At 43.4% G+C, this 14,435-nt stretch overlaps 1 protein-coding gene across 1 annotated transcript; it reads right to left on the bottom strand.

Annotated features, from left to right (window-relative positions):
* Window positions 1-10,163: 10,163 nt before the first annotated feature.
* LOC125522645 (putative ubiquitin-like-specific protease 1B) lies at window positions 10,164-14,114 on the bottom strand. The gene is made up of 10 exons (XM_048687693.1): window positions 13,241-14,114; window positions 12,945-13,139; window positions 12,296-12,433; window positions 11,846-12,186; window positions 11,551-11,722; window positions 11,351-11,449; window positions 11,123-11,254; window positions 10,915-11,015; window positions 10,639-10,816; window positions 10,164-10,542 (listed from the first exon to the last, which is right to left on the bottom strand). The coding sequence occupies exons 1-10, from the start codon at window positions 13,376-13,378 to the stop codon at window positions 10,486-10,488; spliced, it is 1,551 nt and encodes a 516-aa protein (XP_048543650.1). The 5' UTR covers window positions 13,379-14,114; the 3' UTR covers window positions 10,164-10,485.
* Window positions 14,115-14,435: the final 321 nt, after the last annotated feature.

Genomic DNA, 14,435 nt, shown 5'->3' on the forward strand with positions numbered 1-14,435 from the left:
GCAGCAACGCACGCACACTCTGAGCACACACACAACGAGAAGATCATGTATGGACACACACAGAACGTACGCATGGTTCCAAGAAGCAAGCAGAGCACCCAGCGGCACACACTGCACGCATGCATGAATGTACCTTGCCGTCGCATGAATGTACCTTGCCGTCGTTCCGTTCGAGCCGGGTGGGGCATGCATGTATGTACCTTGCCGTCGTTCCGTTGGAGCCGGGGGAACTGCCCACCGTCTTTGCACCTGTTTCTCAGGAGCTGACTTTGCGGCCGCATCGGGACGCCACCACACAGCTAGTGCCGCTCGACTGGGGAGGTGCGCACGCCAGCACTGTATCTCGGCCCAGGCGAGAGAGCTAGTCCAAGGCGAGCGCTGGAGGACGCCGATGCAGGCGCCACGTGGGCCGGTTAGCGGGTTCTGGACTTCTGGAGCCAAGGATGTTGCCGGAGCACCGCCGCACACCGAATGGGTCGTCGACTAGCACGGCTCTTTTAGAAAAATCTGGTCCGGTAAATATCCAAACGTTTGTGCATGTCTCCCCAAAATTCGGGGAAAGACAAGGCATACTGGTCAGAAATTGATCTCACCGACCGATGCTACTGCACCATAACAGAAACAACATAGATGGCATACAACAAATTTAGCTAAAACCCTCAATAAAAACCTAATCACAATTTCCCGCGGCAACCAGGCATGTCCCTAGTACAGTATCTATTTCTCCCCTGTGCTGGTTTTCGACTATGAAACAATTTCTCCTCTGTCCTGGTTACTGGGACACGTTCGACTCTGAAGTTACACCCGTTCTGACATGAAGAAATTTTCCCTACAGAACAGAACGTAGCACCGCTAAACATTAGCCCAGACATACTAGCAGGAAAAAACAAAAATGGCAAAAAATAAAAAACAAGAGGATTACCTCCCGAAAGAAATGCGTTACCATAGCCTTATTATCAGCGGTATTCTTTGGATTTTGTCAAAGTTATCCTGCCACAAAGTGACAAAGTTTGTCCTTTCCAGCCCTCTGGCCTTACTCTATGTTTCTCTTCTAATGCGACCCTGTTAGCCGCATGTAATTTTTTGCCACGGACTAGCACTCCAAGATATTTGACAGGCCCGGGTGTCATTGGAAGGAATAGTTCATATGGTTCGCAGTCCTACAAACAAAGCGAGCAATAGAATTATATTTCTAAGAAAAAGATTTCTTCAAAATTTCTAAGGAAATCCATTGACCCAAAGAGGCTAGCTATATATGCAACTCGGCCATTATTATTGTTCTCGTCTGAACGGACAGTTAAACACCACAACCATCTCGATTAGACCGTAGACCCCCTCGCAAAAGAAAAAGATTAGACCGTAGACCATTATAGCGGTAACACGAATCTCGCCGGCTCTTCACATCTTTCATGAACTATTTATGATTAAATAGAACGACACTGCACATGCGAACACTAGAAGTAGTAGCTAGTAAGTACAGCTTGCGATTTGGGAGGTGCCAGGTTCTCAAGTCTCGGATGAAGGCAAATACGTAGGCGAACATCCATATATAGATGGAGATGATGTGTCGCGCTGCAAACTATAGCGCCATGTCATCAGAGTTCAGTGTGGTCATTCCATGGTTTGACGCGAAAACTATTTACCTTGACGTCTTGAACTCGTCGGGCTCGGACACTATCCTCCCGCTCCGCACTTTCACTAACGGCAAAGAGAGCGTGTCCCTGTGGATCCGAAGGCTGACTTCTATGGGGAGCTGTTAGCTTGGGAGGTGCCGATCGAAGTTGCACTGGAGCGTCTATTGGATGACGATCATGCCACAAAGGTCTTTATCGTAGCCTTGCCATCCCTGATGCCTCCTACTCCTAATCTTGCAACTTGTACCGCCGCATTGCGTGAACATATTAGCTCGGCACACCAATGTGAACATATCAAGATAAGCATCGTCCATACACATCTTCCTTCACTTCCTACTCACAAGTGAGTTGTGTATTTGCTTTGTTATGAAGAAATACGCATCCTAGCTTCTCTCCTCCAACTTATAAGGAGGGTAGCTATGGCTTGCATTGAGCAAAGTCCTGGGACTGTGGGACAAAGTAGCCGAAATCACTCTCTAGTGGTCGACCCACCTTACTAGCTAGTAGTAGTATCTTGAGAAAGTGCAGATATATATAGGTCCATGTCACGACTACTATCAAATAAATGAAGGACATGGTTGATCAGAGAATTTTGATTCTCATTAAGTCAAAAACTTTTACATGGTTGTAGCATCATATAAGCTATGGCCGAAAAATGTAGAAACTGGAGACTGTAGGATCCCTATGGCCAAATGACTCACTAAGTAACCATTTACAACAAAACCCACCATTTAGCTGGATTCTTCTAAAAACGCCCAATCGAATTTATCTATGATTATGCGAGGTAGCCTTCCTTGTTTGCATATAATATACCCAACTTTCCAAGTATAAAATTTATTGTCACTCTCTCGGGATAAATCTGAACCCGTAAATATCCAAACGCTTGTGCATGCCTCCCCAAAATTTGTGGAAAACAAGGCATACTCGTCACAAATTGAATTTTTTTTGCGGGTGTCACAAATTGATTTCAATGGTTGGATTCACCATGTTTAAAGTCATATTCACTAGATTTAAATCACTCAGTACACATGATTGGTAAGTGTATCCCACAAAACAGAACACCCATTTTAATGGAAGGAGAATGGATAATACATGTCCGGTGACACGTCTAAAATCCCTACAGCATCTTCTCCATGAACTGCCATTTTCTAGCTCCCAGTAATAACTTGGGCATCGGATCATGCAGTTGCATCACCAAACATTGGGGATTTGGGCCCCAGGCCCCTTGGGCCCAAGCCCGGGGCGTGGCTTTTTTGTAGTTATTACCTAGCCATGTTTTCTGAATGGGCCCGGGGCTTAGCCCAAAACACAGCCAGGGCCCAGGTTGTCCATCTTCACACTCGCGCAGGCAGCCCAGCTCGCCCTCGACGCGCAGACCAGTCACGCCCCGACTCCTCGTCGCCCGTCCACTGCTTGCCTGCGCCCTCCGCCGCTCGTGACGGCCGCCGGTGACTCCGCCGTTCGCCCGTGCCCTCCGCCGCTCGTGACGGCCACCGGTGACTCTGCCGCTCGCCCGCGCCCTCCGCCGCTCGTCCGCCTGGCCTGCTCCGCTACTCGCCCCGCCGTGCGTCCGGCCGTCCCCTGCTCGCCTGCTGCCCTGCTCCGCCGCTCGCGCAGCCCAGCTCGCCGCCTCGCCGCTCTGCTAGCTCCTGCTCTCCGCCACACGCAGGACTGGCACACGCCGTCTGCTCTCTGCTGCCCAGGATAAGTGGCTGGGTACACCAAGACTATAACTTGTTGTATTCTGGACATTTTTGGTCGGCTAGACTGCTGTAATGTTTGGATTTGCTACTAGTAGTGATTATCAAACATTCAATTTACTTGAATTGTATTCGAATGTGAATGTTGTTGTTGCCACAGTTACTATCAATTCCATTTCGTTTTATAGAAATAAAAGATGAAGAGATAGAGCATGAATGGTTTGCTGTCAAAATTTGGCTAGCCAAATGTTGGCATTGCCAAATATTGGTAATACCAAGACTTGCCAACTATTGGCAATTTTATGTGAGATAGGCAAGCTAACTCGACAACCAACCAACTAGTAGCCAAATTTTGGCTTGCCAATTTTTGGCACCAAACCAATTGTGCTCATATTTTTCATCCGTGGCCACAACAGAAGTGTGCAATATTGAGCGAGAAATATTTGTAAAGATTGATGATGATGCTATTATATATCGCTTTCAATCCTATAAATCTTGCAAAGGAATTCTACCTCCTCATAGTAGTAAGTTTTCAACTTTGTACAATGTTAGTTGTTTCACTTGATGTTTATGTCTTCTCTTATGATTTGTAAAGTTTGCTTTTGATTTCTCTAAGGTGTTGGCTCTTCTTCCACTGTTGATCAAGTTATGGAAGACTCTGATGAAGCAAGCCATTGATTTGATATTCTTTTTACTGCACGTATTGTTCATAGTTTTTGTCATCTTTTTATCTATTTTGTTGTATCTCTAAGAATTGATTTTAAATTTTTGGTGCAATTCAGAGAGGTAGCTATAGCTTGATGGACATTAAGTTTTTCTCTCGCGCTGAAAAAAAAAATTAGGCCCCGGGCTTGCTCCAATCCTGGATCCGCCACTGTCCACAGGTGCTTCATTCGGATTGGAAATGTACTTTGCTGCACTACTTTGTTGTCTTCAATCTTCAATCTAAATGCATGTCATTTCTTGTTTCTCGCCGATGCTTACGGCACCATAACAATAGATGACATGCACCTAATTTGGTTCAAACCATCAATGAAAACCTAAACACTATTTTCTGTAGCAACCAGCAGGCATGGCCCTAGTATTCTACTTCTCCTTTGTCTTGGTTATTGAGACACGTTCGTCTCTGAAACAATATCTATTTCTCCTCTGTCCTGGTTACTAAGATGCATTGGACTCTGAAGTCACACTCTTTTTGACACGATGAAATTTGCCCTGCAGAAAAGAACAGAACAGAGCACCACTAAACATCAGCCAGACATACTTAGCTGGAACACGGAAGTGGCAAAAAGAAAAACCAAGAGGATTACCTCTCCAAAGAAATGCGTTACCAGAGACTTATCGGCGGTATTCTTTGAACTGAAGAACAGCTGATTCGCATATTGTATCTTTATATTTGGAATGTTGACTTTTGAGAAATAATCATCAACAACAACTCTAGGAGTCCAGATTTCCATACATTTCATGACAAAGACACGACAATCATTCCTAAAAACCAAATAAAGAGAATATCAATACAAGAAAACGTATTTCATAAATGTCTGGCAATAGACATCAAGAAACACCTGGCTGTAGATAGCATTACCCGTTTCCTTGTCTTGGCATAGCAGGATAGAGGATTATGAAATTATCAAAGCTATACTCTAGACCAACTATCTCCTTCCACAAATGTTTGAAATTACCAACCTAAATTACAGGAAATTTGCTAAAGGTTGACGTGCTGCTTGATGAGACCTGCCATTTTTATTTTATTTTTTGGAAAAAATGATGAAACCTCCTAATTTTTTTTTGAGAATCGTGAAACCTCCTATATAGGATGCGGGCGGCGGTCAAGTTGAGGTGGCTTCGGAAAGAGCATGCAAACTCGGCCGGCCCATTTGAACAGAAAAGGCAACAGAATGACACTTTAGCGAGTGGAAGATGTTCTGTAGCGCCCGGATTTACTGTAGCTATCCATACTGTAGCATTAAATTTACTACTCCCTCCGTCCGCGAATAAGTGTACATCTAACTTTTGTTCTAAGTCAAAGTTTTAAAATTTTGACCAACTTTGTAGAAAATAATAGTAACATATATGACATCAAATTGATAGATTATCAAAGTACATTTCAAAATGAATCTAGTGATACTAATTTGGTGTCATAAATGCTTTTACTTTTTCCTAGAAAGATGGTCAAAGTTTTAAAACTTTGACTTAAGACAAAAGCTAGATGTACACTTATTCATGGACGGAGGGAGTACTCCTGTATCGGACTGTTTTTTCTTCGAACATTTTAAAGTACACACTGAAAATTTGTAATATACGTTGAACATTTTCTTAATATACAATGAACATTTTGATAATGCATTCGGAACATTTTTTTAATATACCACGAATATTTTTTAAATACAGTGAACTTTTTTGTAAAATACGGTGAACACATTTTGAACACAAATTGAATACTTTCTAAATATGTTGAACATTTTTCCATAATATAAGATTAACATTTTATAATGAACATTTATGTAATAGGCGCTGAACTTTTTATATGTCACACAAAGAATAGAGGAAAAAACATAAAAGAAAAATAACGAAAAAGAGAAGTAACAAAAGGAAAAAGGAACCCAAAAATACCAGAAAAAACCATCGAAAAACAGGAAAACATTGAAAAAAATCGGAAGCAAAAAAACAGAGAAGAAAAACTAAAAAAATAGATGAAACAGAAGCAACAGGGAACAAATAACACATGATTCCATACGTGGGCCAGCCCAAGCGGAGGCGCGCCTCAACGAAGCCACGACAATTTGACACTCATGAGCGTCAAAATAGGATCTGCCCTGCTTGACAGCCGTCATATCCTCATCCTGCTGCCACCATGACACCATGTATATGTTCGAAATCACTAATTAAGAAGTACTCGTTGCAAAGAACACCTCACTTTTCCAGGCCGCGACAAGTAGCATACATGTAACACGTCACTTGTCGCAACCTGAAAATTTTCCTTTTTTTTCGTAGATCTGTTTATTCAAAACGTTTTATCTTTTAAACCGTGTGTCCAAATCTCGAACCGTTTTCACCATTGAATTCCTCGCGTCGAGATTTTTAAAACTAAATCCCGTGTTGATAGGTTTTGATGAACTTTATTTTTCACGAAAAAAACTAGGCGAAAAAACCGAACCGGGAGCATGTTTTTTCTCTTTCCGAAAAAGGCACGCTCGTGCCTCTCGCGAAATCACACCCGTGCCTCTCGTGAAAGCAAAACCATGACTCTCGTGGAAGAAAAAAAATATAGAAAATGCGTTTTTTTCCGTTTCCGAGAAGCACGGCCGTGACTCTCGCGAAAGCACAACTCTGCCTCCCGCGGAAGCAAAAACCGCGACTCTCGCGAAAGAAAAAAAATAGAAAACACATATTTTTTCCCCTTTCTGAGAGGCACGGCCGTGACTTTCGCGAAAGCACAACCGTGCCTCTCGCGGAAGCAAAACCGTGACTCTCGCGAAAGAAAAAAAAACAGAAAACGTGTTTTGTTTTTCCCTTTCCGAGAGGCACGGCCGTGACTCTCGCGAAAGCACAAATGTGCCTCTCGCCGAAGCAAAACCGTGACTCTCGCGGAAGAAAAAGAAAGAAAACATGTTTTTTTCGTTTCCGAAAGGCATGGCCGTAACTCTCGCTAAAGCACAACCGTGCCTCTCGCAGGAAAAAAACCGTGACTTTCGCGAAAAAAAGAAAACGCATTTTTTTCGCGTAATTTTTTTTCGATTTTTTTTATCGAGAAGCTAAGGAAGACCGGTGGAAAACCAAAACGTCAAAAAACCCAGAAAAAAACCGTTTAAAAAGTCGAAAACGCGTGCGGAAAAATAAAAATAAAATAAAATCCGGAAGGAGCGTCCAGAGCGCGACACGTGGCAAATGACTGAGAGCGCGCCAAGTGACGCAGATCGTTGCGATGCTGCCGAAAGAGCGCTCGTTAACTAGTTGCTCCCGCATATGTCAGGCTGGATGTGTCGAGCGGGATTTTGGCCCGGCTCGTGGCCCGTTATGGATCAGACCGCACAGTCCTGTCCTAGTAAAAAAATCGGTTGGTCCGAGAAAACGTCGGCCCAATCCGGACTTTAACCAGTCTGCTCGGTCGGACCGAGAAAAGGCCCAACACACGCACGAGCACACTTTGTTCGTTCGCTCGCTCAATCCCGGTACCGCCGCTGGCCACTTCCTCCCCTTCCCTGCCTCCCATCTCGTCGCTGCCATCGACCATCTCCTTCCCCTACCTCCCCGGTGACACCTTACGTTCGAGATGGAGCGCCAGCGCACGCACAGCTGGGTGTAGGCAGACCACTAGCAGAGCATGCACGGCCACCGGCCTCCCCGCAACGAACAACCTTGTCTAGAAGGTCGGCAACCTTTAGGTTTCCTTCCCCATGCAAGAACTCTGCCAGATTCACCCCAAAGTCGTCGCCATCATCCTCCAGCTCCAAGTCCAGGCACCACCGTTCATCGTCAATTACCTCGCCGTCACTGCTTCCGCAGCCTCATCAGACCTCCCCCATCGAGTTCTCGGGGAGTCAACGTATATTTTCCCTTCATTTCCCCCTTTGATTAGGACCCGTAGTTGTGAATTGCCATCGTTGCCGACGCCATGTCACTACCACCTCGCCGTGTCCGGTCCTCTCGGTCCGGCCCATGCTTTGACACCACCGGTCCGGTCCCTGAAAACAGGACCACGAAGCTGCTAGGTTCGGTCCGGTCCACTCTGATGCATATGCAGGCGGATCAAGATTGAACCAACAAACATGCTTACTGTGGACAAGTTGTGGTTCTTCACATATAGTAACGACATGATGTTGTAAGGAAGGTAGGCATGTACAATATATTTAAATGAGATTTGGTCATACGGAACATGAATATATTGTTGGATTACTAATTAAGATCCACATAGTTGGAATAAACATATTCAATATAAGTTGCATGCATGGTTGCCTTTTGAAGTACGCAGTTTCAAATGCATGGTGGCATGGTTAGATATTAAGAGAAGTATATTTAGTTATAATGGTTCATGGTTCTACGAACCAGACAAGCATTAGAAAAATTTCTAAGAAACAAATCATCCAAAGTTCCTATGGAAATCCTTTGAACCAAAGAGAGGCTGGCCCTTCCAGTTATGCAACTCAACAATACGGCAATTATCGTTGTTGTGGTCTCGAAGTTAAACACCACAACCATCTAGATTAAATCTCTTATCATTACGGCGGTAGCACAAATCTGGCATGCTCTTCACATTTTTCATGAACTATCTGTAATTAAATAAAATGGCACTGTACACACAGGCCACAAGTGGTAGCTGGTAATTAAGTACTGGATGGGGTTTCAGAGATGCCAGTTTTGGAAAATATGTAGGCAAACACTCATAGATAGATAAAAATTTTTAGAATAACATCGCTGCTCTCCCGGGCTCCATTACTGGAATGAAGCCAAAGCATACGTATCAGCTCATAGACCAGTCCGGGAAGTAAAACTAGCTACCAAAATGTAAATAAGTGGTGCCAGAGGCCTAACATGACAGATTCCAGTTGGTGATTAATGTTGCAAAGCAACATGTCATCATAGCTTGATGTGTTCATCCGGTGGTTCGACGCGACAAGGTGGTGCGTCTTGAACTCGTCGGATCCCATCTTCCTGTTCCGCACTTCCACTAATGGCAAAGAGCAGAGTCCCCCTGTGGATCCGGAGGATGCCGAACTGTAGGAAGAGCAGTTAGCTTAGGAGGCGCTGAAGCTGCACCGCAACTTCTACTGGGTACCGAGGAGCACACAAGGATGTGAGCTGTAGCCTTGCGATCCCTGATGCCTCCTACTCCTAATCTTGCAACTTGTACCGCTGCATTGTGTGAATATATTAGCTTGGCACCAATGGAAACACACCAAGATAAGCATCATCCATATGCATCTTCCTTCACTTTCTACTCACAAGTGAGTTGTGTATTTGTTGTGTTATGAAGAAATACGTACCCTAACTTCTCTCTCCCAACTTATAAGGATGGTAGCTATGGCTTGCACCGAGCAAAGTCCTTGGACTGTAGGACAAAGTAGCTGAAAATCACTCTCCAGTGGTCCATGTCATGCCTATTACTAAATGAAGGACATGGTTGGTTGGAGGATTCCAATTCTCTTTAAATCAAGAACTGTTGCATGATTGCATTTTGCAGCATCTTATGAGCTGTGACCGAAAAGTGTAGAAACTGGAAACTATACGACGCTAAATGACCAAATGACTCAGTAAGTAACCATTTACAACAAACCCACCATTTTGTTGGACTCTCCTAAAAATGCCCAATCTGATTTATATACAATGTTTATATATGATTATGCAACATAGCCTTCCTTCTTTTTTTTGCATATTTTGCATACAATATGCACAATTTTACAAGTATAATTTATCATCACTCTCTCGGAAAAATCTGGACTCATAAATATCCAAACGTTTGTGCATATGCCTCCCCAAAAAATTTGGGGAAAGACAAGGCATACTGGTCACAAATTGATTTCAATGGTCGCATTCACTATATGTAAAGTCATATTAGCTAGATTTAAATCACTCAGAGCACATGATTGGTAAGTGTATGGCACCGGTTTAGAGCCCACAAAACAGAACGCCCATTTTAATGGTAGGAGAATGGGTAATACACGTGCCAGTAACACTGTCTAAAATCCCTACAGCATCTTCTTCATGACTGCCATTTTCTAGCTTCCAGTAATAACTTTGGCATCAACGGATCTTGCAGTTGCATCACCAAACATTGGCGCACAGAGTAAGTGAAATAATGTGATGCACGAATGATCAGATGAATGCTTAATGGATATTAAGGAGCTGGGAAACCACACTCAGGCGTCCACAGATTCTTCATTTGGTGATTGGGAATGTACTTTGCTGCACTACTTTGTTGTCTTCAATCTTCGATCTAGGTGCATGTCATTCTTTGTTTCTCGCCAATGTTTACTGCACCATAACAATAGATGACATACAACTAATTTGGCTAAAACCATCAATGAAAACGTAATCACAATTTTCTGCGGCAACAAGCGGGCATGGTCCTAGTACAGTATCTATTTCTCCTATGTCCTGTTTACTGAGACACATTCGTCTGTGAAACAATATCTATTTCTCCTCTGTCCTGGTTACCGAGACACGTTGGACTCTGAAGTTACACTCTTTCTGACACGATGAAATTTGCCCTGCAGAAAAGGACAGAACAGAGCATCCAGTAAACATCAGCCAGACATACTTAGCAGGAAAAACCGAAGTGGCCAAAAAAAGAACAAGAGGATTACCTCTCGAAGGAAATGTGTTACCAGAGACTTATCAGCGGTATTCTTAGAACTGAAGAACAGCTGATTCGCGTATTGTATCCGTATATTTGGAATGTTGACTCTTGAGAAATAATCATGAAGAACAACTCTAGGAGTCCAGATTTCCATACATTTCATCACAAAGACACCGCAATCATTCCTAAAATCAAAGAAAGCAGAAACATCAATACAAGAAAATATATTTCACAAATGTCTGGCAATGAACATCAAGAAACACCTGCTTGTAGTTAGCCTTACCCGTTTCCTTGTCTTGGCATATCAGGATAGACAATTCTGAAATTATCGAAGATATACTCTGGATCAACTATCTCGTTCCACAAATGTTGGAAATTACCAACCTAAATTACAACACATCAGCATTCACATGACTAAACATTGAAGGTGAACATACTAAAGAAACTAAGTGAAGAAACAAAGAGGAAGATTTGCAAATAGAATTACTTACAAGCATCTCGCTGACCACAACTTGATAACGAGACTTCTTATGGAACAAGGAATCCATAAATACAAATTGACGGTTTTGTAGGTCGACAACAAATAAAAACCAGTGCTTACAATGGCATATAGGAAAGAATAGCTGCAACCGGAAAATATATTTGTAAGAACCAGTTCATATATTACACTAAAATAAGAGACGAGAACTAGGATAAAGAGCAATAAAAAAATACCATACCAGTTCACATGCATCAATTTTCTTTACTAGACTTGCACCTTCAAAAGTATTTTCTATGAGTTTAAACTGATCTTTATTATTGTATTTTAGAATGTTTTCCTGCAAAATATATAAGAATCAGCAGCCAAACCATAACAAAACAGATTTTGGCACGTATATATGTGGAAACAGATGGAGCTTCTAATGAAGAGAATTATTACCCCAATATAAGAGAAGAAGTAATGTTTTTTAGAAACTGATGGATGGCAATCATCAAACAATTTCCGGCAGAAAACAGAAATCAGAAAGTTATTGACATGACCCCCTGGCATCAATGACTGACCAAGAGAGAGGTAGGAGCAGCGGACCTTGCGATATATAATGGCAGTCATGCTGCTCACATAAAGATAGAATATAAATGTCAATACGATGCAGCGAAGTATTTCCTTTGCATAATGCAGAATCAGAAGAACAATAATTGAGCTACAGAAATGAAACAGGAAAGAGCATATATACCACTGATATCTTTCACTCCGTGCAAGTCTGCAAAACACCGCATAATATCTCCTCTCAAGAGCAGAGACCGGAAATCGATTTGTTTCAGGGACAGAAGGACTGGATGAGAGAAGAACTCTCCTCGGATCATGAGGTGTTTTCTTTCTTCTAGAAGAACTAGTGCTAACCTTGATTACATACTGAACTTTGGATGCGGGGGTATAATCGGAAGAGCGATTGTCATGAGGCTTTGCAGAACTGATAATGCTATTAGAAGCATCATCGACATTTTTACACAATTGACGGCAACTCACGTCGAACTTCCTTTCATCAGAAATCTGCACATCTGGAGAATCATTGGACTGCAACAGAAAAATATTAATATGGTTAATATGATGGTGTCATGTCATGATCAGCAGAGGGAAAGCAACACAGCTCAGAGATTTTTTTTAGCAAATAAAAATGACTTACAAGTGGAGCTTCTGCAGTTGTGTCAGCAGCAGAAACAGGGGAAGTGAAACGTCTGCACGTAATTATCACACATTTTTTACCGGAGGGATTAGCATTTGATTGCTGAGAGTGATCCAGAGTAACTATGACATTGTGATTCTGCGCACCAGGAACAAAATTAGATCTCAAGTGGAATGGAAAATGAAACTGACAAACCTAGCTTCTAAATAAACTGGAGGTAAACATTCAGACTCATCAGCATCACAGAACTGGAAGAATAGAGAGTGGAGATAATTTTTCATACCAAGACGTAGATTACCTAGTATAAGTGGACAACCTTACAGAAGTTGCATATATACTATAAAGCAGAAAAGAAAAGAAGGATTCTAGTTTGCCACTACTTGGACTCAACTTGGACTTTCGAAATTAATTAGGACTACTTATACTGAACAGACGGAAAATAAAGCATCCAGAAATAAACACATTTAATACAGGAGATGCGCAAACAAAGCTTCTTAGCATAAAAGTGACAGATAGTTTCATAAAATTGAACCTTGCTGGCTAATAAATTATACTCCCTCCGTCCCATAATGTAAGACGTTTTTGACACTACACTAGAGTAAAAAAATGTCTTAAATTATGGGACGGAGGGAGTACAATATAGACTAACCTTGTCAGTAATACTCTGGCTGGGCATCACAGAACAAACTGGATAGAAATCGTCCATTTCATGGTGAAGATCAGAAAGAGGTCTGTGGACATTGACCATTTTCTCAGCAGGTTCTTTCAAATTGGCATTGGGAAGGAAGAAGTGAGCTTCAGCAGCAGCAGCATCTGGTTGCTGAATGTCAGTGTTGTCCAACACCTTGATTAAGTTAAAGATGTATATATACCAACTATTAGTGTGAGCAGAGTGATACAAGGAATTAACAGTAAAAGCCAAAAGTGTATCTGCACGAGTTTTACCAGGTTTCTGCCATGATGGAGTAGGCGGGTGAGGAGCTCGTCAGAGTTGGCCGCCGTCCTGAGACTGACGGCCACCGCCTGCAGCCTGCTGCATGCGTCGCCAGGGCTGGAGACCGACGTCAGGCGGAGACACTCCATGGGGAAGGCTAGCTAGCTTACTAATCTGTAAGCATCCTGGTACATCTTTGTTCGCTGCCATGCTGTTTGCTAATTAAGGCTGACGTGCTGCCTGGCAGGCATCACATCCTGTTGCCACCATGACAACATTGCATATGCAGGCAGATCAAGTCTGAACCAACGAACATGCTCACTGCGGACAAGCGTTGGATCTTCACATAGTGACGACATGATGTAGTAAGGTAGGCCGCACATGTTGGAGATTTCTCTCATCGTTTCCATGTACGCACACATAATGACGACATGGAGCTGATGCTATTTCTGCTTCGTTCCACCTTCCTCCCTTTTCTAATAAGAGTAATGAGTACCTGGTCCAGCTGATAAGCTATCGCGTAGTTCAAATCGCCGGCAACGTCCGCCACCAACCGCCAACTTCCCCGCGCTGGTCAACTACCGGAGGACGTCGCACCCCGGCCAACCGACTAGAGGCAGTCGACGGCCGTCGCTGCTCCTCTTCACACCGCCCAGCCCGTTCCAGATCCGGGGGTGGCGCCGCCGCCCAGCCCGCGACTGTTTAGGAGATCCAGCAGGAAGCGGCGGCGCCATGGGGGCTGTGGGGAGCTCGGTGAGCGTCGGTCAAGGGCGGGGAAAGGGAGGAGCAGGGGCGGCGCCATGGAGAGACGGCGGGGGCGCGGCGTCCGTCTGTATGTGGAGGAGGCCTGCCGCACGAGAGTCAATGGTAAGAAACTACCACATTTGCGGCTAGGTTGATAGAAAACCACCAACTTATTAATCCATTACAGAAAACATCAAAAATTTGTTAAATCGTTGCAAAAAGTACTGATCAAATGATTTGATCCATTTAATCACTTTTTTATAAGTGGGACCAAATTGTAATAAATTGATTTAGCAAAAAAAATAACACATACACCCCTAGATCTAAAACACAAAAGCAATCATGCCCTCCCAACACTGACGTCCTATCCACTACGCGTCACCGCCACTCTGCTCCGTCATCGCCTCAACCACCACCAGCAACGGCGTCGGCAGCAGCAGCGGCCGGGCCATCGACCACCAC

Source organism: Triticum urartu, chromosome 7 (assembly GCF_003073215.2).
Source record: "Triticum urartu cultivar G1812 chromosome 7, Tu2.1, whole genome shotgun sequence".
Lineage (NCBI taxonomy): Eukaryota > Viridiplantae > Streptophyta > Magnoliopsida > Poales > Poaceae > Triticum > Triticum urartu.

Coding starts and splice junctions, on each gene's coding strand:
- LOC125522645 (XM_048687693.1), bottom strand. CDS start 13,378: ATGGAGTGTCTCCGCCTGACGTCGGTCTCCAGCCCTGGCGACGCATGC. Junction 11,255..11,350: donor AAATTGATGCATGTGAACTG/GTATGGTATTTT, acceptor TTCCGGTTGCAG/CTATTCTTTCCTATATGCCA. Junction 10,543..10,638: donor TAACACATTTCCTTCGAGAG/GTAATCCTCTTG, acceptor CCTTTTCTGCAG/GGCAAATTTCATCGTGTCAG.